Here is a 22,964-nt window from a genome sequence, read left to right as displayed (position 1 = left end):
AAAGAAAGAATGTAGAAAATGCAAGAGAAAAAAAGAAGAGAAGGAAATAATGTTCTTAATTTCTTTCAATGTGTATTGTGCAATGTATTAAAAAAATGGGAGTTTTGAAATAAAATAAAATGAAAAATCCGTCATCTGTTTTTATGAGGTAAAAAGGACAGAGCTGCCAACCCTCACGATTTTGGCGTAAGGCTTACGATTTTAGGGCCGAAAATACGCCTTACGATTTCACTGTATATCTTCCAATTTTCGCTTATTTGACATTTCGAAAGTTTTAGAGCTGTCCGTCATTGGTTTTTACTTTTATAATAAACAAACTATAGTCGTTACTACGTTTGTTTGCATAGTCTATATCTATACAGAGTCTCGATCATTTTAATGCTTTGAAATAAACAATATGGCAGCTGCTACTGTGTTGATGGAAATAACAACAATACTCCCCCAAAGAAGAAAACCTAATGGAGCTAGAAATTCAAAGAACAATATGCAAGTACACTGTAAACGTCTATTCGTTTCAAAGTCAGAAAGGGGGAGTTTGTATAGTGTACAATCTGTTTGACAAACTTTAACATTTCTCACGACGGCGAAAATGACATAAAAAAAACTTGCCAGAATAACTGATTCAGTAACTAAAATTATATTTAAAAAAGCTTGCCACAATAACTGACACAGTAACTGTAAAATTATATATTATACTAATGTAACAATATTTTCAATATCAATAAAAGATGTATTTGATCTTTTGCAATTTTAAAATGCATAACAATTAGTATGTCTAAATTCAGGGCTCACACTGGACCAAAATTTTGTGTTGCAACCTGGCGCGCGTGCATCGACTCATACACGTTTACTGTAGATATATATTTCATGTATATTATTCAAGAGGCATATACAACATATCATATCTCTGATTATTCTTACACAATGTATACAACATAGCTTTGTTTAACTTTTATCACAAATCACTATAATTATTAGGATATTGTGAAAATCGATTGTATTTCAGCAGATTGCTTTTTAGTCAGTCTGATGACATTGCAGCACAATCATGGTTTTATTTCTAAATATTGTTTTTGGCTAAGTTGACTCAATTCTATTTCATACCAGAAAAAAATAGGAGTATTTCATAGCATATAAACTGGCTATATTAAATAAAGACAAGAAATGAGTTTCTAAATGTTTATTAATCATTTTAGTAGTGTAAATGACATATATTACTCATTAAATTTGCAGTCTAGAAAAAGTCACTGATGACAAAGTTACTGAAAATTAATTACTGTAATACATAACACATGATCATAGTTTCACATCACATTTTCACTGAAGAATCCTGTTTTCATCTTGAAATCCAGAATGACAAAGTGGTCCTTTGGTGAATCTCATCATGTAGAGGAGAAGGGACTGCATGTAGTCTGAAATAAATTTTAAATGGCTTAAGATGATGTGAAGTCAAAAGATGACAGCATAGCAATTTCAGAAAAACCTACTGTTTTGCGTTTCCTCATGGCCATTTTCTAAATAGATCAAACTAAAGACCTAAAGAATAATGCAATTTCCCAACATAACATCAAATGGATTAGAAAATATAGCTGAACATTCTAGTTTACCTTTCTAGATGAAATCGCTTTTGTACTGTGATGAACCGACAAATTAAATTTTATATATTTTTATTAACACGGAAGTATCTTCCATTGACTAGCTTGTGTGCACAATCACACGCTTTTTATTCCATCCAGTACAAAACAGGTAGCTCCCCAGTAATGACTCGGGGTATCTCTATATTTACGATATGTACTGTAGGCAACTGGCACGCACAAAGTTCATTTCATTTACACCTACTTGCACATAGAGGATCAACCCTTTGTTTTGTGTAAACTGCTAAATAAACAAGACGCCCCTAAGTCTTATTGTTCCCATGCGACAGGGTATCCACATCGGAAATTCAAAATGGCGCGCGAATACTAAAATACGAAATGTCCGTGCCGCATTTCCGGAATTTCTGTCGCATTTTTTTCTGAAAAATCGCAAAATGCGACAAATGCGATGGGCAGCGCGAGCCCTGTAAATTCATTAAATTTGGATGTGAAATGTGCCTAAAATTGATCAGGTTACATATTTATTCATAAAAGATCTCCAGCAGCAGGGGGCCACCTAGGCCCCCGCCTTACTATTTTCCATTTTATAATGTTGGCAGCTCTGAAAGGAAGAAAAAAAAGGCCTCCCTCCCTCATTTATTTTTGACAAAACTGGCCAGAGAATCAAATAATTAATTTTTTTTGGCCTAACTGCATCATAGTTAAGTATTCACATTCTAAATAGTAAATACTGAAGCAAAAGCTGAATGTGGGTCTATTTTATTTTTCCCCCATGTAACAAAGTTGTTAGGGATATCATTTCTAATTGTAGTAATTACCGTATAGCAGGTTAATTCCAGGGGTCTAAAATTTGGCAATTTGCTGGATCAATAGCAGAATAAATTTTGGCAGACAGGGAAGAGTTGTATCTCTTTCAAATACTGAAGTACATGTAGCAATTGGGTGCATATTTGCTGTGTGAAATTTTGATGGAAAGCTATCTAACTGTTAAAATAAGCCAAAATTATAACCCTGTGGGAAAAAAACCGATATACGGTATATAAAGGCAAGTCTAGAGCTTAAAATTTTTTGTTCCATAAATTCAACTTGCAAAATGAAAAATCCAATTCACAGTTTGTAAATCATTTGACTAAACCGATAGCAAGTATTAAAAATTATCCAAATCAGTCACAATAGGATTGGATTAGCTTCTTTTTGTGAGCTTCCCCATTTTGAACCTGGGAGTCAGAAATTTCAGCTCATATTTTGCAAGTAACGAATAGAAAATTGTGAGTCAAGAAAGGTCCAAGGACAGTTTTTAAAAGCATCACAGTGCTGTTGACCCCATGTATGTTTGATGTGCATGTAAAAGAGGATGGAAAACATGTACCAAATTTGGCATTTCATATGAAAGTATATTGCATGTTAGTAATGATTAGTATTGCAGACTGACCACATTGTGAAATATGTATTGAGTGGAAATGTGATCATTAATGTATCAGTTGTGAAACAGTATGCCTCACCATGGGCAACTTTAATTATGGCTAAATTTACAAAGAAGTTGGTATTTTACCTTGAACTTTCACTTCACATAGTATCAAGTTGCTATATTGTACAGTTCAACAGTTATGACCAAGGACAGACAAAAAAGAATATGCTTCTGGTCTTGGGGGCCTAAAAATTAATGTGTTAACTGTATACAGTACATGTAACACAGTTTATGGAGGTAAAAAGAAACCCATATAATTGATATCTATGTATAGTACGTGTATTAGTGTCATTATCTTTACAGGCAGTTTTTCACAGCCTCCGTGTTCACCAAGCTCTTACAAATGGACCCGTATGGAAGGATCTCAATAATGCAGTTCTTTAACTATGTGATGAGGAAGGTGTGGCTTCATCAGACTAGAATTGGGCTGTCTTTGTATGATGTGGCCGGTCAGGGATATCTTAAGGAATCGGTATGACCAATGATTTTGATGCACTTTCTGGTAGCAACAAATTAACTGTGAAACAGGAGAGGTTTATTCAACTAAATGTATTTAACACAATCCACATTTGATACTTTTTAGGATAATTATTGCATTATTACGTTGTCTTTCAGGATTTAGAAAATTACATTTTAGAACTGATTCCAACACTCCCACAGGTATGGGTATTTTATGTCAGCTTTAGAAACATCAATAAATACATGTACATGTTGACTTCTAATATAGATTTAATGTGCATGCACTATATGAGATTATAAGACTCTTATGAGTAGCCATGAAATATAAGGTGATTCCACCCGAGGGTTGCAAAAAAGCTGTGAAACCCGAGGCTTTGCCGAGGGTTTTACCACTTTTTTGCAACCCCGAGGGTGGAATCACCTTAATATTTCATGGCAACTCATAAGAGAGTATTTTTCTCTCATATTTCTAGAGTTTTCCGTTTTCCTTGTGCCCAGCGACGCCATTTTGAGAATTTTCCAATTAATTAATTTTTCGCTGTACATTAAAAATAACACCAGAATCGAATTCTACGACCTTCATTTTGGCAACTACGTTTGCCGACAAAAAATCGGCCGACGAGTGTATAAGTGAATTGTATTAGAGTTATTCCTCATTGAATAAATCAATAATCAGGGCAAAGAATTAATCTCGTAATGAAAACAAATCACTATTTGGAGACATAGCATTGAATTGGAGTTGATGTATAAAATCTATGGGTTCCTTGATTATGATGTTGAAGAAGTATCCTGCATTGTGATCATTGGGTTTATGTTACTACAATCCCGTGAAATGTTTTTGTCAAACATACTAATTTTATCTGAACTATTGAATTCTTTTCACTTACAGCTGAATGGATTAGAGAAATCTTTCTACTCTTTTTATGTATGTACTGCTGTGAGAAAGTTTTTCTTTTTCCTGGATCCCATGAGGACTGGTCGAATCAAAATTCAAGATATTCTGGCTTGCAGCTTCTTGGATGATTTACTTGAGGTATTTCTTGTAGACACAATATAACAACGTCACTCATTCTAGTTGTAAGTACAAGTATTTAAAGCAAGTGATGTCTACTGTAATGAATTTTTATACACTTTACACAATATTTTGTAAACTATATCATAAATAATTTACTCAAAGGTAAGGAAAAAATAGTCATGTGATAAAGAAATTATTTTCAACAGTTTCATTTTGCAAAGTGATTTTTTCATTGAATTTGAAATATGATATACATAATATGATTTATATGAACGGAAGCAATAAGCAGTCTTCTATCCTTTTGCCCCTTATAGCTTAGAGATGAGGATTTGTCCACAGAGATGCAGCAATCAAACTGGTTTTCTGCTCCCTCTGCGTTAAGGGTCTACGGACAGTATCTTAATCTGGACAAAGATCACAATGGCATGCTCAGTAAAGAAGAGCTGGCAAGGTCTGTAACTACAATTTCTTTTTGATGTTGAAATAGGTTATGAATGCTTCTCCTCCTTTATGGCTTATATGATAGACTTGAAATTTTGTATAATACTGCAATACCATTTGCAGATGTGCATATTGGTGGGACAGGATGATCCAATTGTTATTTGTTATCCTTAAAGTTATAGTGGATCTAAGAGGGATGGAGGGTGTAAAATAGTTTGTGAACACTTCTCCTATGTGGCTTGTCAGAGTTCATAATGTTGATGTTCCTGCTCATGCTTTCTCCTCCATACCATGCAGTACATTAAGGCAAGGTTTCATTTGGAGCACTATCATTTTTAGGAACATAAAAACAATCTCTAGTTAGTAAGCTACTACTGCATTACCTCACAAATTTTAACCCTCCCAGTCGGGCTCTGTTGTCTTATATCAACTTTTAACCCTCCCAGTCGGGCTCTGTTGTCTTATATCAACTTTTAACCCTCCCAGTCGGGCTCTGTTGTCTTATATCAACTTTTGAAAAAGAGGGGTTATACTGTTTTGCACCTGTCTGTTGTTCTGTAGACCAAATCTTGTCTGCTCAATATCTTAAGAAACCTTTGTTTGACAGACATCAAACTTGGTATGCTGGTACATCTTAAGGAGTAGATGACCCCATTGATTTTGAGGTCACATGGTCAAAGGTAAATCCAGTCTGGAAATGTGGCGCTATTGTCCGCTCAATTTCTTGAGAACCCTTTCCTTGACAGACACTGGTACTAGGGCTTAAACGATATGCCTTCTTCATGATATGATACATATTGCAATACTTATGCCACGATTCAATACTTTCAATATGATACAATTTACAGAAGAAACCAATAATAACATTGAAGAAAAGTTTAATTACCAAGATTCACATTCATGATTTTAAGAGCAAAATGTTTCCAAATTGCCAAATGGTTAGATGCATGTTGGCTTTGTAGTTTAAACTGATAATTTTTTTAATTATTTTCGTAAGACTCAAAGTAAACAACAGTCTGAACGTTATTTGACGCTATTTTGTCCCTCATGCAGGTAAAATTATAATTACAGGCTGAACCTGAAGTATTTTACTGAACCAGTTTGTAATAAACATATCGAACCGAAAATCGAGGCAATGAATTGAACATTGAATCAAGGGTTTATATTGAACAGTATCGATGTTTCAGTGAATCGTTTCCACCCTAACTGGTACATGATAGGGAGTAGATGAACCCTATTGATTCTGGTTTCACATGGTCAAGGGTCAAACTGGACATAGTAATATTTTGTATCCTGTATATTTTGATAACCATATGCTTGATTGACACCAAACTTGGTATACTGGTACATCCTAAGGAGTAGATGACCCCTATTGATTTTGAGGTCAAAGGTCAATGGTCTATTCACTCTGGACATGGGAAGATATTGTTCTCTCAATATCTTAAAAACCCTCCTTGACAGACATCAAAATTGGTATACTGGTACATCGTGAACAGTAGATGAACCCTATTGATTTTGGGTTCACATGGTCAAGGGCCAAACTGGACATAGTGATATATTGTCTCCTCTATATTTTGAAAATCATTTGCTTGATTGACACCAAACTTGGTTCACTGGGAGTAGTAACTCCACTCATATTGATTTTGGGGTCACAAGGTCAAAGGTATAGGGTCAAACTGGACATAGGGTGTTGTCTGCTCAACATCTTGAGAACACTGTCCTTGACAGACATCATATATGGTACACTGATTCTACCTATATTGCTTTTGAGGTCACGACTCAAATTTATATTTGATATTCATTGTTTAAGAAATATTCATCCTTTTCTTGTGCTGATTTGGAAGAAGTTTCTAAGAACATATACTGAAAGACTATCAAGTAAATGATACATGTGTAAAAACCCTTTTCAGTTTTGCACCACAGGGGGTATACATGTTTCTGAAACATTTCTTGTTTTCTTTTTAGCTCACCTGAGCTGAAAGCTCAAGTGAGCTTTTCTGATTGCCTGTTGTCCGTATGTCTGTCTGTCTGTAAACTTTTTAGCTCACCTGAACCACTTGACCAGAAAAGTTAACATTTACATGTATTCCTGACATAGTACATATTCAAGTTTCTTAAAATTATGGCCCCTGGGGGTAGGATGGGGCCACAATAGGGGATTAAAGTTTTACAAACAAATATAATGGGAAACATTGACATGAAAGCTTCCTGACATAGTGCTGATTCAAGTTTCTTAAAATCATGGCCCCCGAGGGTAGTTGGGGCACAATATGGGATCAAAGTTTTACATATAAATATATAGAGAAAATCTTTAAAAATCTTCTTTTGAGAACCATTGGGCCAGAAAAGTTTATATTTACATAAAAGCTTCCTGACATAGTGCAGATTCAAGTCTGTAAAAATTATGTTCTCCGGGGTAGGTCGGGGCCACAATAGGGATCAAAGTTTTGCCGTGAAAATATTTAGGGAAAATCTTTAAATATGGGGCAAGGTGACTCAGGTGAGCGATGTGGTCCATGGGCGTCTTGTTTCAATCATACATTTAGTTGATTTTGGTTTCAGATATGGAACAGGTACCCTGACACAAGTGTTCCTAGATCGTGTATTTCAAGAGTGCCTGACATATGAAGGAGAAATGGTAAGTTTTGATATTGAAACAAGGTGGAACCAGAAAATATTGTGTATAGAGAAATTTCTACTGTTATAATTTCTCCTTTGTCATTAATCATTAAAGGGGCATAGACACGGTTAAGCTGAAAATTTGAATTTTCCATTCTTATTGTTTACAGTGCTTAACTAAAGTATTTCTAATGGTCAACCAAATTTTGAATATCAGTTTTTGAGTTACAAGTGAGATACAGATTTTCAGCATTTCATATATAGGATCAGCCATAAATAAATAATGTCCATGCCCTAAGTAACACCGAGACGTTGTATGATGATATTTTAGCATTTTCTGTACAGGATTACAAGACGTACCTGGACTTTGTCCTTGCCCTGGAGAATCGTCGGGAGCCTCAGTCCTTGAGATACCTCTTCAGAATCATTGATGTCAAACATGTGGGATTTCTGAATGTCTTTTCTCTGAATTTTTTCTTCAGAGTAAGTGAAAATTAAACTTCAGATTACAGAATGACACAGTATTAATATTTCTTCAATCTATAATTCAGTGAATTTGTTCACACTGCTCTGTTAACTTTCCCGTTTAGTTTTTATACCCCTGTCTTTAGACAGAATGTATTATGTTACAACGATGTCTGTACATCCGTCCGTTCGGGGTTTTCTGTTTCTCATTTCATTTCCCTGTCACATATCAAGCTGAAACTTGCTATGTAGCTTCTTCATGGATCATTCTAGATCATATTGCAATTTTGATCCATTTTGACCTCTCTTGCAGGAGTTATGCCCCTTTATATGAAAATTATTGTTATATGGAGGGTACAGGAATTGTCTGACGAACTCCTCCCACAATTTTCAAGTGAGGACCATCTTGTTTTTTAGAATGTTTGTATGGATATTGAAAGTGTGCATGTGGCATGTGGCAGGGATTTTGATTTTCTTAATTCAAAAAAAAAAAAAAAAATACAGGTTGTTGAACTTAGTCCGTTTTGAAGGAATATTACAAAGAGAGTGCATGGTTTGTTTGGTGAACTCCTCCCACAGTTTTCAAGTGAGAACCTTCTTATTTTACAAAGTGTTGATATGGGTATTGAAGGTGTGCATGTGGCAAGGATTTTGATTTTCTTCAATTTTTTGAGAAAATTACGTCATTGAACTTGCATCAGTTTTGAGGAATTATTGCATAGAGAATACATGATTTGTCTCAGTTTTCAAATGAGGACCTTCTTATTTTACAGAGTATTTAAATGGGTATGGAAGATGTGCAAGTGGCAAGGATTTTGATTTTCTTCAATTTTTGAGAAAATTACAGGTTGTTGTTTGTCCGTTTTGAGGAAATATTATAAGAACATGGTTTGTCCTTTTAATTCTTCTCACACTTTAGAAGCTCGGGTCTTTGTAAATAAAATGAAGATGTGCACTAAGTGCAAGAACTTTCATTTTTAACAAATTTTAATTTTTTTGATGTTTTGAACATTGAGAGGTTGTTGAACTTGGTCAAATTTGGGGAAATATTTTACACACAGAACTTTTGGTTTGTCTGTCTGCCTCCTGTCAGTTTTAAGCTAAGACCCTTTATTCATTTTATGCAAAGAAAGTATGTCACAGCCTGATACTACATAAGCAAATTTCTGCAAATTATGGCTTAAGAAAAACATCCTATGTAAGCATTTTCTTTAGCGTATTATGTACCATTTGCAGTACTCTTGTTAGATAATTTTGCTCATTGCATTTTATCTACCAGTCATTTTTTATTGTCATAAATCTTCTGTTGTAGGCTATACAAGAACAAATGAAAATCCATGGCCAGGAACCAGTTTCTTTCCATGATGTGAAAGATGAAATATTTGACATGGTCAAACCCAGAGATCCTCTACATATTACACTTCAAGATCTTATCAATTGGTAATTCTCTTCTATATAAAATAAGTACATGTATAAATACCGATACATGGATACTGTGCTTTCATCAATTTTCATGGACATGAACATAGTTGCCAACTAACCCGATTTTTTTACCCATAACTCGATTATTTTTTATGACCCAGCGGGTCATATCTTTCACCCGATTTCCGGATTTGGTTTTGTAAATTACTTCATGCGTGTAATTTCCAGTTTGTAACACAAGCTTGGATTTACGTAAACAATGCCGATGGCCTTGAACATTACAGATAAGTCATCAAAACAGGTGTTAACAATTATCTGTGAGTTATTTCAACAAATCAGGGATTAAACTCCTTATGTAGAATGGTTTCCACCAGGAAGAGATCCTTATCAGGGCCAACAGACACACCAACAAAAACAAAAAGATCAATACTTATGTTCCTACCAACAAATCTGGGAAACGACTTTTCCTGGGTAAAAAAAGTTATTGAGGACATTATGAAGCTTATTGTGCATTGTTTAACTCGCACTTGTCTGTTGGCTATAAATGATCCGACAAAACATACCAAAATGCAAAATCATGTAAAAAAAAAATACCCTAGTCATCTAATCACTGTCATGTAGAGAAAATACACACTGAATTCAGATCTGAGCTAAACAATGAAACCGTAGATGCCCTCTTATCATGTAAATTTAATCAATCTTTGTCCTGCCTTGTATATTGTCCATCTCCATCAGTCTTGGAGGTTGGCAACTATGGGCATGAGATTACATAACTTTGCCAACAAATACAAATTATTTTATTCATAAATCTGTGGATTGCTACTCTATTTTTTCCTTTCAATTTTTTTCTTCTTAAAACTTCTTGTTTTTCTCTTGATTTTGTGGTCTTGCTCAGTCAAGAAAACTACAAATATTGGTGTTTTATGAAATTGTGATGAAACCCCAGTATTCTGTCATGCTATAGTATTTCAACTCTCAATTTTGTATTTCTTGCAATTTAAAAAAAAATTCAGTTAAGTTTAAATGTTGTCATTATTTTTGCAAATTTTGAAATGAAAATAAAATGGCTATGCATGATTCTTGTTACAGTGGGAAAGGGGACACTGTTGTGAGTATACTCATAGACTTAAATGACTTCTGGACATATGAAAACAGAGAGTATCTGGTACCAGAATCTAGTGAGGAATCGGAGATTTAAACTGTCAAAGTTTGTGCCTAGTCTCTTCTGATCGTCTCCCCTGCCATTGTGTCCATTTTCACACATCAGGAGGAAGTGTTTTATGCTTCCTTCCAGACATTGCAATTCAGATGTTTTTTGGTCCCATTCATAACTGTCTCATTACATATATTCACTGTGGTTTATAGATAATGCATGTATCAGATGAATTTACTGACACACTGTATACAGGGAAACATTCGTCACTGTTTTATTTTCACCCTTTTGCCCTCGCCAGTGGGCAAATTTATGACTGAGCGAGGCTCTTATCTCTCATTTAACACAACTATGTTTGGGCGAATGAAAAATGGGGCAAAACCGTCTGCTTGTATATACAGGCGAAAATAACATTAGGTGAAAATACCCCTATATACAGTAGCATGTTTCTATTTAATTTTTTTAATTTCCGTCCGTTATACACGTACTAGATTTTCCATTGTATACAATATTTTAATGACTTGTTCCCTAAGGTTAGGTTAGTTTGCTCTCATGTTATCGACACCTGTGTATCCGATTTTACATCAAATACACACATATAGATCATATACATGTATAAGGGGGACAAAATAGGTTTTTAGTGTAATATATTAATTTTCAGCTCTTGGGCATTTTTACATACCACATACCCCACAAACAGTCTGATTTAGAAGAATTTAGTCAGAGGTGATTCTTCAACCTCCCCTTCTTAACAACAGTATTATGTCATCACATTCATAATTCAAGCATTTCATATTCCCTTATGTTCAGATGCCAAATATTTCATGCCAAGAATCAAAAAGATTTTCTAAACACCTTGAAATATATTGTAACATAAAAGAGTGTCCGATGCATATAGTAATTAAGGTAATTTAGAGTAAGAAGTACTAGGACAGAGTTGCGGTTCTGAATTTATGCATGGTGATATGTACATGTATACTCATTTTGCAATGATAGATATTTTAGATTGTCAGTGACCAGCCATTAAGAAATTTTCTTATGTCATATTCAAATGTGTAATTGTATTAAATTTATTTAGATTTGTACATAGAAGATAGATTTATACTGTAGTTCAGGAAATATGTCTCAGTTATGTAGTGTTACCCCATGTAACTTATTGCTGAAACTAATCTAGATTTATCAGTAGATATTTTATTCCTTCATTTATTTTATGTCATATGTATATGGAATGCTGTTCTGGTGCATTCAATGCATTTGCTGTTGTTTTATATGCAAGCGCAATTATTTTTTAATCTGCTTTACTCTCTGCGATACGCATCAACTGGTAATTTGTCTCAGTCATCTGGAATCCGATCCTTGTGGATATTTATATGAAACAACACGTCAGTGTGCATGTAGGAGGCTTCTGTATATTTCACTTGTCAAACACATTTGTGTACATGAATTGAACAATTTGAGACATGGTAGCATACTCTGTTAACCAAGTTTGTCTGACAAAGCATAGATGACATCATCAGAATGTTGATTTGTTATAGAAGTGGCATCTCCACCTGCCCATCCATCTGTTAGTATGTAAAGTTTTTGTTTCCTGTTCATAGCTTGTATGCTGTAAGGCCTAGAATCATGTCACATCTAGAGTGGATAAAGTAGGTCGTATGATGACCTCTTTGAAATTGTATACGTGCTCCAAACATTGTAATGTTATCTGCATTGTATGTCGAGGATCTTGATAATGGTAGTAGATGCATCCTAGGGTATTGGGAAGGGGGAGGAGTCTAAAATATTTTGTAAATTCTTAATCTAAATTTTATTCTTTTGGATTTCTTATGTGTAGTCAGAATGGAAGCATTATACAAGATATTACATAAGGTAAAAATGATACAAAAGAAAACATATTAAAATTGATATTGTAAAAGAACCTGCCAATCAGTCTCTGACATTCTAAAATTGAACGTACATCTACGTAGAAACAGTGTTTCCTTAAAATGAATACAAGTCCATGCAATGCTGGAATTTTCATTAACTGAAGCATTATATAATTAACACTTGCCTGTTGTACCTATCTATTTTATTCAGTAGTCTCATGATGATCTAAAAAAAAAAAAAAAAAAGATCTCATTTTTATGTTTGTCTTATATTTGAAGAATAATCGTAATGAAAGATGCACATTACTCAACATTAACAGTGGTAACTCTGGTAATTTTATTTAATGTCAAAAAAAGAATTGCACAAACAAGGGGGGACAAAGCAACTCTCTAGCAATCTTATGTAATCTTAATGGCTGAAGAAAAATCCTCTTACATTAATGTCTGCAGTTTACTATAGCAAGCCACTATCTAACAATTATTTTCAATATGATTTCTCAAGTTAAAGACTGACTTGTATTGCAAGCAGTGGATTATTAGGGTTGACTTACTTATATTCTGGATAATCATTTGGACAAATTTATTTTATTACTCTAGTTAAAAGATATTTATTGCACAGCTTCTAATTAGTTTGACATTTTCAAGAATGATGATGGTTTAGACCACATTGGTAGTTGCATTTCTGGGTATTGTACAGCATGTAATCATTTTAGTAAGTACAATTTAGTCGTATATTTGGATTTCCTGATGTGATTTGCTGAGCTGTGGGTTTAATATTAGGGCCACATTAAAAACTTGTAAAGAGGTTTTCAATTGTATTAAAATATCATGTGTCTTGGAGATGTACATTATTGGGATGAAAGGGGGGGGGGGGGGGTAATGTAGTATGGACCTGTATTTTGAAAAAACTAGACATACAGTAGCAAAATTCCTTTATTTTATATTTTGCTTTTGTTATTTGCATAATTATTTGCATATTTCACCACATTTGTAACTTGATGTGCAATTATGTCTGCCTATTTCACATGAATTGTACTGTGCAATTGACATTATATTAAATGATGTCATAGGTCTTGTTCTAACACTGCCTTCGTGAGAGCAGGTACACAGTAACAGTGTTTTTATTGGTGTAGTCTACGTGAATAAAAGTACCTGAGTAAAAATTTTGTTGGTGTTTTAAATATTTATATTTTGTTGGTGTTGTGAAGGATGATGAAAGATAGATTACAAGATTATGCTTTTATTGCAAAGTCTGGCAAAGAATGCTACAGAACTGTAGCTTGGTGTAAAGAAATTTAGTTTATTCCAGTATTTTTCCTCAGCTTTCAGTGACGTTATTAATTTGTTTATGGACACTGTCAGGTCATTAAGAGATCCTTACAGGGTACGTGTACTGTGTAGCCAATAGATGAACACGTGTAGATTGTATTCACTTGAACAGAAGGTTAGATCATCATTTGATGTTCGTCATCTGTCATAAACTTTATTTAAAAATTCGGAAACATCAAGTCAGATTAGAGTGGACTTGGTCTGACTTCTTTCCTCAGCTTGTGTATGGCTCTATCAAATTGTTATACCCCTATAAAACAGTTCCTATATAACTCCTTACAAAAAAAAGTCCAACATTTCGACTGTTCTGGCGACTGTTGGACTGGGAACTGTTAAAATCGACTGTTAAAAAAGACTGTTGACCGATGAAGTCATATTATCTTTTCGTGCCGTTTGGATAAAGAGAAATGGTAGCCTGGTACCCGAGGCCTTCCGATGTTCAAAGAACGAAGTAGCGGATGCATATTTTGCGACAGCAACGGAAGATGAAATTCAATTAATTCTTCAAAGTAGGGACAGCAAGAACATAAAAAAAATATTTGTTCATCATTTTCTAGAATCAATTGTATAAGATGAAGTTTACTTATTTTTATTGTATTCGTGTTAAAGCTGTTATACGCAAGTCATATGATTCTTGGTCTGCTGATTTGTTTACGTAATGGTGAGGTTCACTGATTTGACTGGTGATGAAATACGAAATTTATTAGATGAAAAGCAGAGCAGATACATGAAAAATATAATTATCAATTAGGATATTGAGTATGTTTTCTTTTAAACTAGTGGAATCAGTGATAAATGTATGTAATCACACTGTCCCATTTAAAGTCAACAAACCATGTGCACCTAGTAAAAACAACCTAAAAAATGAAGGTGTATAACAAAACAGTTATTAACTGGGTCCTCGGACAACAGCTGTTTTGTTTGATCCTCGAACGGATCGGTTGCCCTCAGCCTACAGCTTCGGGCAACAGACCCGTTCTCGGGTCAAACAAAAGAGCTGTTGTCCTCGAACCCAGTCAATAACTGTATACTGTTGTAGTAAGAACAGTTACAAATTGGGTATTTGTCGGAGTTACGTCCCTTGACTATTCAACGCAGATCGATGCATATTACATTTCATTTGTTAGTTCTTCAAATAGCACATATTGCAAAAAAAATTGTGTATATCTATATGGAAATCTTTTGTTACTTTATCGGAGAAATTTAACTCAATTTCATAATACTTGTATATTCAGCACTTTGTCGAATGTTTAAACTATTATAACATTCCTTGTTTTCAAGCTGATGGTTAAAGGTGAATATGTATAAAAGGAAGATGGCCAATATTCTTCGGCATATACCTCTTCACAAGTTGTTTGTTTTCTAGTGAATGCAATGCCTGTCGCCAGCCCACTGATTTACCCTGCATCAAACTTGCATATACATGTACAACTGATTTTATTAGCTCTTTTAAGAGCTAATCATATGGCCAATATGTGTGGCGTACAGTGTGCGTCAACTTTTTGGAAAAAGGACTATATCTCAAGAAACCCTTGGCCAATTTTTGTCAAATTTGTCACAGGGTATCCTTGGCCCAAGGGCTTTCATTTGTACTAAAACTAGGGTTGTGACCCTTTAACAAGGGGAGATAATTAGGAAAATGCAAACAAAAGTAGTGGTTGTTAAAAAATCATCTCAAGAACCACTGGGCAAATTATCACCAAACTTATGCATAAGGATGAGGATAGGTTGTAGATAAAAAATTGTTCAAGGCATCATCCTGGGGCAAAGGATGTGGTTTCAAGGTCAATTCAAAGTTGTCCTTAAATTTTTTCTGTTAAAACTTTGACATTTTGTTTAGTACAAGGACTAGGATCATCAAATTTTGTCAGTTGATGCATCTTAGGACCTAATATGTTGTCTCAAAAGTAGGTCATGGTGACCTACTTTTTGAATTACAATTATCAAACTTTGTTGGTTGATGCATGTTGAGACTTTAGAGTGTGTTGACTAAAAAGTAGGTCACCGTGACCTATTTTTGGATTTTGACGGCTATATTTGAATATTTCAGATACTATTTGACTTACAATCATCAAACTTTGTCAGTTGATGAGTCTTAAGTCTTCAGAGTGTGTCGACCAAAAAGTAGGTCACGGTGACCTACTTTTGGAATTTGACGTTTATATCTGAATATTTCAGATACTATTTGACTTCAATTATCAACTTTGTCAGTTGATGCATCTTGAGTCTTTGGAGTGTGTCGACCAAAAAGTAGGTCACTGTGGCCTTCTTTTGGAATTTGACGGCTATATTTGAATACTATTTGACTTGTCAGTTGATGCATCTTGAGTCTTCAGTGTGTCAACCAAAAGTAGGTCACCGTGACCTACTTTTGGACATGTAGAAGAGAAATATGTACTACCCAGATATGCGCGTTACTTCATTTTGTAATTATTTTGATTGCCTAATCTAATTGTGTACTGTACGATATTTCCTTCATACACTATCATGTGATAGGTCTTTAAAACCTTGTTAATTGATGAATCTTGGTTAGTGAGAATTTTTGCCTGGTCCACAATGCATCAGAAGAGCGATTCTAGGCCCATGGGCCTCTTGTTTTTTTGTTTTTTGTTTGGAACAGAAATAATCCGTCATTTATAATCAAACCTGGCATACAATGATAAGGGGAATGTTCATTAAGTAAATTCTAAAGTACTAGATGTGATAAGCCTCTTACCATTCTGTTTCAGGTTTTCAAAAATACTGATACTGTCACAGGAAACTGAACAAAGATTGCAATATATTATAGCTTGTTTGAATTTGGAGACATCATGGGAATACTTAGATTTTCGTTGAAGCAGAGATAGATGTAACTAGACTTGTCCTATTGGGACTTCTAGTAATACCTCTGAGAGGTGGAGAGGCTTTGTCTAACCTATGACATATTCAACTTTACATGACGTTGACGGAAAGTCAAGAAACATGGTGTGGCAAAAGCAACATCTCCGTCAAGCATGAGTGTTTGATGTTTCTCGTTCAGAATAAATGATGTACTCATATTCAAATGACGTATTTCAGTTTGTACAAATAAAACAGGTTGCATGTCTTCCAATACTTCAAATATCTATCACGGCACGGGGTGCCACAGTTACAATATATGGGCTTTCGTAAATAAGGAATTGTTCTCATTAAGCAGTAAAAAATAATTTGTTATTTCCCCATACGTATTCAAATAGATCAGCCGATAAGAAAGATCTGAATAACCTGATTTGTTACGTTGGGATATGTGTTCTGCCCCCCCCCCCCCCCCCCCCCCCCCTTGTATAATGATTTAATACATCATGGATCGATCAGCTAGGTAGATTTTGTCTCGGTGATTAATATGTTTATCCCAATGATTGGTAAGTTTGTTTCGCTTCAAGTTGAACCAGTTTATCAGCAGTACTTCTGTTGGTCTAATCTCTTAGAATATACACAACACCGTCTCAATGTTTCAAAAGTATCTGTTTAATGATTGCAATTGTATGAAACAAATTTAACATGGCAACAAGAAAATCTACATGGGTAAAGGGGGTGTTCTTGTATATCCTATCCTTCCAACCCCGTGTAAACCGGGCTTTATAGGAGAATAATCATTGATACACGCCTTTACACATTTACAAATTCTCGTTTCACCTTGACATGCAGTATGTATAAGTAAAATAAATCTAATGACACATGGATTTGGAGAAACAGTTATTTAACCTTATACTCGTCTATAAGTTTTTTAATTTCACTCTGTATGTTAGTCATAAGGTAGTGTCTGCTGTATCGCCGATGCGGTTTGCCATCCGGGGTGATGAGAAATTTTTCGAAGTTCCATGCAATATCGTTTCTAGTCACGGGAGCCCATAAAATCTTACTGGCGTTAGTCATAAAAGAAGTGGCATCATCACAAGGCATAGGAAGTCTGTCTTTGAGAAATTTGAAGATAGGATGGGAGTTTTCTCCATTCACCTCTAGCTTTTCGAAGATCGGAAACTTTGGTTCGAATCCATTCCCTGGTCGAACATATTTCAAAGTGTTCAAAATTTCTACTCCATTGCCGTTCTCCTGTAAAAGAATTGAAACACCATGTTGCTTTCATACAAAAATTTGCATGCTATCCTGGGTACATATTAACTATCTGGAATATTAGTATGGGGTAAATTAGGGGATCCAATTTACTGTGGCCAGTGTAAATGAGTCACCAGGAACCCGTTTATCTGTATTTATTTGTCAAATTTTAAGGAATCTATTTCTTCCTGATCGCCTGATATAAAATTTTCAACTCCAATCTAGACCCCGTTCCAAACCAGATCTCAAAAAAGAAAACACATTAAATTTATAGAAATAATATCATTAGCTATTCTACATTTTTAAATAAATATAATTATACCAGTAATTAAACTTTACTGTCGATGCAGATAACTAGTCCGTTTTCAAGATACATTCTAAAACCACGAGGTCGACTGCAGAGGGTTAGTCAAATTATATGCACGGCTTTTCAAATGATTTCTGTGTTGTGTATATATATACATGTATAAAGAACTAAAATGACCAACGACACGAACAACCAGATTGTCAAATTCTTCAGGACAAACGAAAAGAACTACATAATGTGGCCAATATCAACAGAGAATAATAACAAAAACTACATATATAAATACATCTAGCACTACAACTACAATAATCTACAAACCAAAAATCATGTAGTCTGCGTTGTAAATATGTTTGTAGATTAGTGTAGTTGTAGTGCTAGATGTATTCATATGTAGTTTTTGTTATTTGTTGATATTGGCCGCACTATGTAATTCTTTCGTTTGTCCTGAAGAAGGGACGGGTCGTCCCGAAAATTATATATATACATGTATATGTGTGTGTGGTGGGGAAAACACAAATTTGAACAGGCAGTTGACATATTTCCTCTCTGTGCTGTGAGAGAGAGATTGGCACTCGAAATTTTGTGCATTCTACATACTTCAGTAGATTTCTGTAAATGATCAAAAGAAATTCTTACCTGGTGCCCAAATTGGTTAGAGGGAAACCCGAGAACCACAAGCTTGCCAGCGAACTTTTCGGCGAGCTCGTTCATCATCGGGTAGTCCCTCTTCGTGGTGTCTCAGAGGGAAGCCACATTAACCACGAGAATCACCTTCCCCTCATACCGAGTGAAATTAATCTTTTCCCCCTGTAGAGTCTTTGCAGAAAACTGCAGAAAATTGTCAATTTTGACCGGGCTCTTGACGCTCGCCATGTTTAAACAGGTTTTTTTTTTTTAAACTTCCAGTTTAAGCGGATATCTTTCAACTTTGATGCCTCGTATGCGTATAGAACGAGTAATAACATAACGCGTGATCCAATCAATAACATTAGTACATGCATATATTCTGCAATATCGGGGAACATTTCAAGATCAAAGAGATATGGAAAATTGCCAGGGGTAGATCCCCCAAGACAAAAATTCTATTCTTTTTTTTTTTGGCACTCTTGGATCCGCGCACTCGTGTATAAATCAATGTCTTTATAAATGACATATCAGAAGTTTTTGGCATTTTAAAATAAAACTAGTGCCAATTGATCATTACGGATGATCCCCAAGCGTCCCCCATTTAAAAAGTGGTGCCATTTGTTTTAGTAAGTTCCAAGGAATCAATACTAAAAATTTCACCTTATTGGAGAGCTAAGCCAGTTAACGCATTATCCAATCAAAATCAATGCACCGTGCATGCACTTCCTGGTCAGTCACTTTCACCATGCCAATCCTCTGGAGCGCCAAAAAACATAAACTCAAGTAATTAGAGATATCTTCAATTAAATTCAACAGATCATCAAATCAATTATACCCAGCTCCAAATGCAATTTTGCGAGCAGTAATTCCACCACATTGATGCGCGCATTAATTGAATTTATGAGAACAATAATCGAATTTAATTGATGCGCGCATCATTCAAGTAAATATATTGCTCTCATCCAATAAATCATTGTTCTTTATCAATGCGCGCATCGAATCAGTTGCTGTCCTCATCAATTGTATTGATGCGCGCATTAATTCAATTATTGCGCGCAATAAAATAATTGAATTGATATTCTCTTCAATTAAATTGATGAGAGAAATATTTGATTTGATGCGTGCGTCAATATTCTATGGGCTCCCGCAATAATTGAATTGATGATATCTTCAAATAATTAAATATACCTTCAGTTAGTTGAGTTGATATTGATTTGGCGCTTCGTACAAGCCATCAAATGTCACTGTAAATATATACCGTAGAATACATATAATTGAAAAATAAGAAAATAGAAGTTTTAAAGGGGCATTAGCTGTGAAAGTGATGTCAACCTTTTTTCCCTCGAAATCTCTCATTGGCATATGAATGATCAATTTAAAAAAAACCATTTGGTTTTTTTGTGTGTACAAAAACAAGAGAAACCTAGTAGAACTGCGTTAGATTTAACCGCTTTTAGTGTAACGAAGTATATAAGGAATAATTATTGTCTTGCAGGGACAGTTACTAGTATCATTTAATAACCAAAATTACATATTCATGTGTCTGTTTTAAGGTTAAACGGGCTTGACTGGTGTTATTACTGAAAGATAACCTTTTAGTGTAAAGAAATATATAAGGAATAATTATATATTGCAAAGACAATAATTATTTGATCACCAACATGTTTAGGTTTAAAGGTGTTTGAAATAATTAAATACTGGTGTTATTATTGAAATATATGATAATGAGCAATTTTCATTGAATTCAAGATTTGGTGACAAAGTGACAGCTAATGACCCTTTAAATAACTGCTAACCAATCATAGATTCAGGTCATAAGGGTCAACTCCAAAGAAACGTTATCAAACTGGACCGAAAACTACCCGGCAATATACACGTATTCTACCTTTTGTCTCCTCTAGATAACGTTTCTTTGGAGTTGACCCTTATGACCTGAATCTATGCAAACAGGTCAATTAAGAAGAATTGGGGGGTGGGGGGTGGGTTCGAGAGGAAGATCGAAGGGAGCAAGATGATAGAGGAAGCGGGGAGATAGGGAAGGACTTTGAAAGAGAAAGAGAGTGGGAATAGGGGAGGGGCATTCGTTAAACCTTGCCCAGCTGACTGTAAACAAGGGAGAAAGAGAGTGAAACATAAGCACGTACACGCGCGCGCACACACCCACACACATATGGGATAGGTTAGGATTTATTCCAAATTCGGACCGAAATGAGCATAACATTGAAGATGTATGATTTAAATGACAAAATACAACAGGACTGAGTTCGCAGTGGACATACTTATCATAAATATAGTCAGAGGTGACTCAGCTGAAATGGATACACAACATGTAACACAATATTTCAAATTATGATAGGAAGAAGATGGTAGCAAGAGACGCTGCTGCAAGGACAAAATTAAATCAGTTCTGAAATATCCACGTCTACCAAAAGCAACTTTACAATCACAAACACAGTAATTAAACAAAAAGCAACAACACAGTAGATCTAACAAAAGCACCTAGTATACCTCACATAATGTTTTAGAAATTAACTATGTCAATGTAAAAAATTTTCCACCCATTGGGGATTATATTAGTTATACCGATAGGTATGGTGTCCGGATACACAACCACACAACAAGCAACGCGCATTCACGCTCTAACGACAAGGCGCATTGCTTGTTGGCGTGACGGTGTGTTGCTTGTTGGCGTGAGAGCGCGAAGGCGCATTGCTTGTCTGCGCGAAGGCGCGTTGCTTGTTAGCGTGAGAGCGCGAAGGTGCGTTGCTTGTTGGCGTGACGGTGTGTTGTGACTAACGCGCAGTCACGCTTTTGCAAATGGCCCTATCCTATGGAGCGCCAAATTAACATAAACTCAAATAATTGAAGATATCTTCAAGTATTTGAAGATATCATCAATTCATTTGATGCGCGCAACAATTGAATTAAAGATCTCTTCTAATAATTAATGATATCTTCAATTCAGAATTATTGCGCGCATTAATTGAATTGATGAGAGCATTAATTCTTCAGCTGGTTTGATGCGCGCTTTAATTGAATTAATGATCTATTCAAATGAATTAATGATATCAACAATTGAATTGATGCGCGCTACAATTCAATTGAAGAGAGCAGTAATTGATATAATGCGCGCATTAAATCAATTGATGAGAGCAATAATTGAATATGATGCGCGCATTAATTCATTTGATGAGAGCAATAATTGATTTAATGCGCGCATTAATTCAATTATTGCTCTCTTCAATTGAATTAATGATATCTTTAATTCATTTGAAGAGAGCAATAATTCTTTTAGAGAGAGCAACTATACAATTAAAGATATCTTCAATTCAACATATCCACAATTAAATTAGTGATATCTTTAATTGAATTGTTGCTCTCTTTAAAAGAATTGATGCGCGCATTAATTCCTTATACAAAAGCATTGTAAATGATTTAAAGATATCTTCAATTGAATTAAAGAGATCATCAAATTATTTATACCGAGCTCTAAATTAATTATTGCGAGCAATATTTCTACTAAATTGATGCTCTCATCAAATGAATTATATATTCTTTTTTGCTTAAGACATATGTCTTATCACATCAATTTCATAAATACATGTACATAAAAATGACATTGTATGGCAGTGTACTAATTCAAACAAGCAGCGGAGAATGACTTAAACAAGGTTTTCTCGCAACTTAAGTGCAAGACATAAATATTTCCCTAAATTACAAAGTTCGTGTACATTATGAACACTTAATAATTGTACAAATTTGAAAACAGGTGGTTTTTGCCAAGAGAGCAATAATTGAATTAATGCGCGCATCAAATCTATCATTGCTCTCATTAATTGAATTAATGCGCGCATCAATTGAATTGAAGAGAGCAATAATTGAATTAATGCGCGCATTAATTGCTCTCATTAATTCAATTGATGCGCGCATTAACTCAATTGATGAGAGCAATAATTGAATTGAAGCGCGCATTAATTCATTTGATGAGAGCAATAATTGATTTAATGCGCGCATTAATTCAATTAAAGAGAGCAATAATTGAATTGATGATATCTTCAAATAATTGAAGATGTCTTCAATTATTTGAGTTTATGTTAATTTGGCGCTCCATACTATCCGGACACC

At 34.8% G+C, this 22,964-nt stretch overlaps 2 protein-coding genes across 3 annotated transcripts in view; one reads left to right on the top strand and one right to left on the bottom strand.

Moving 5' to 3' along the window:
- Window positions 1-13,669, top strand: part of LOC125652235 (serine/threonine-protein phosphatase 2A regulatory subunit B'' subunit gamma-like) — a 29,188-nt gene extending 15,519 nt beyond the window's left edge. For both annotated transcript variants that reach the window (XM_048881273.2, XM_048881274.2), the window contains 8 exons: window positions 3,367-3,535; window positions 3,679-3,723; window positions 4,412-4,555; window positions 4,852-4,988; window positions 7,541-7,616; window positions 7,943-8,080; window positions 9,375-9,502; window positions 10,574-13,669. In XM_048881273.2, coding sequence (XP_048737230.2) covers window positions 3,367-3,535; window positions 3,679-3,723; window positions 4,412-4,555; window positions 4,852-4,988; window positions 7,541-7,616; window positions 7,943-8,080; window positions 9,375-9,502; window positions 10,574-10,682 — 946 coding nt within the window. In that variant the 3' untranslated portion in view covers window positions 10,683-13,669. The remainder of the gene's footprint in view (window positions 1-3,366; window positions 3,536-3,678; window positions 3,724-4,411; window positions 4,556-4,851; window positions 4,989-7,540; window positions 7,617-7,942; window positions 8,081-9,374; window positions 9,503-10,573) is intronic.
- Window positions 13,670-17,295: 3,626 nt separating this feature from the next.
- On the bottom strand, window positions 17,296-19,290 carry LOC125652237 (glutathione peroxidase 2-like). The gene is made up of 2 exons (XM_048881280.2): window positions 18,849-19,290; window positions 17,296-17,902 (listed from the first exon to the last, which is right to left on the bottom strand). Exons 1-2 carry the CDS (start codon window positions 19,083-19,085, stop codon window positions 17,546-17,548), a joined length of 594 nt encoding a protein of 197 aa, XP_048737237.2. The 5' UTR covers window positions 19,086-19,290; the 3' UTR covers window positions 17,296-17,545.
- Window positions 19,291-22,964: the final 3,674 nt, after the last annotated feature.

Source organism: Ostrea edulis, chromosome 5 (genome assembly GCF_947568905.1).
Source record: "Ostrea edulis chromosome 5, xbOstEdul1.1, whole genome shotgun sequence".
NCBI lineage: Eukaryota > Metazoa > Mollusca > Bivalvia > Ostreida > Ostreidae > Ostrea > Ostrea edulis.
Note: the sequence above shows the minus strand (reverse complement) of the source record. Positions and strands in the feature narration are given on the sequence as shown.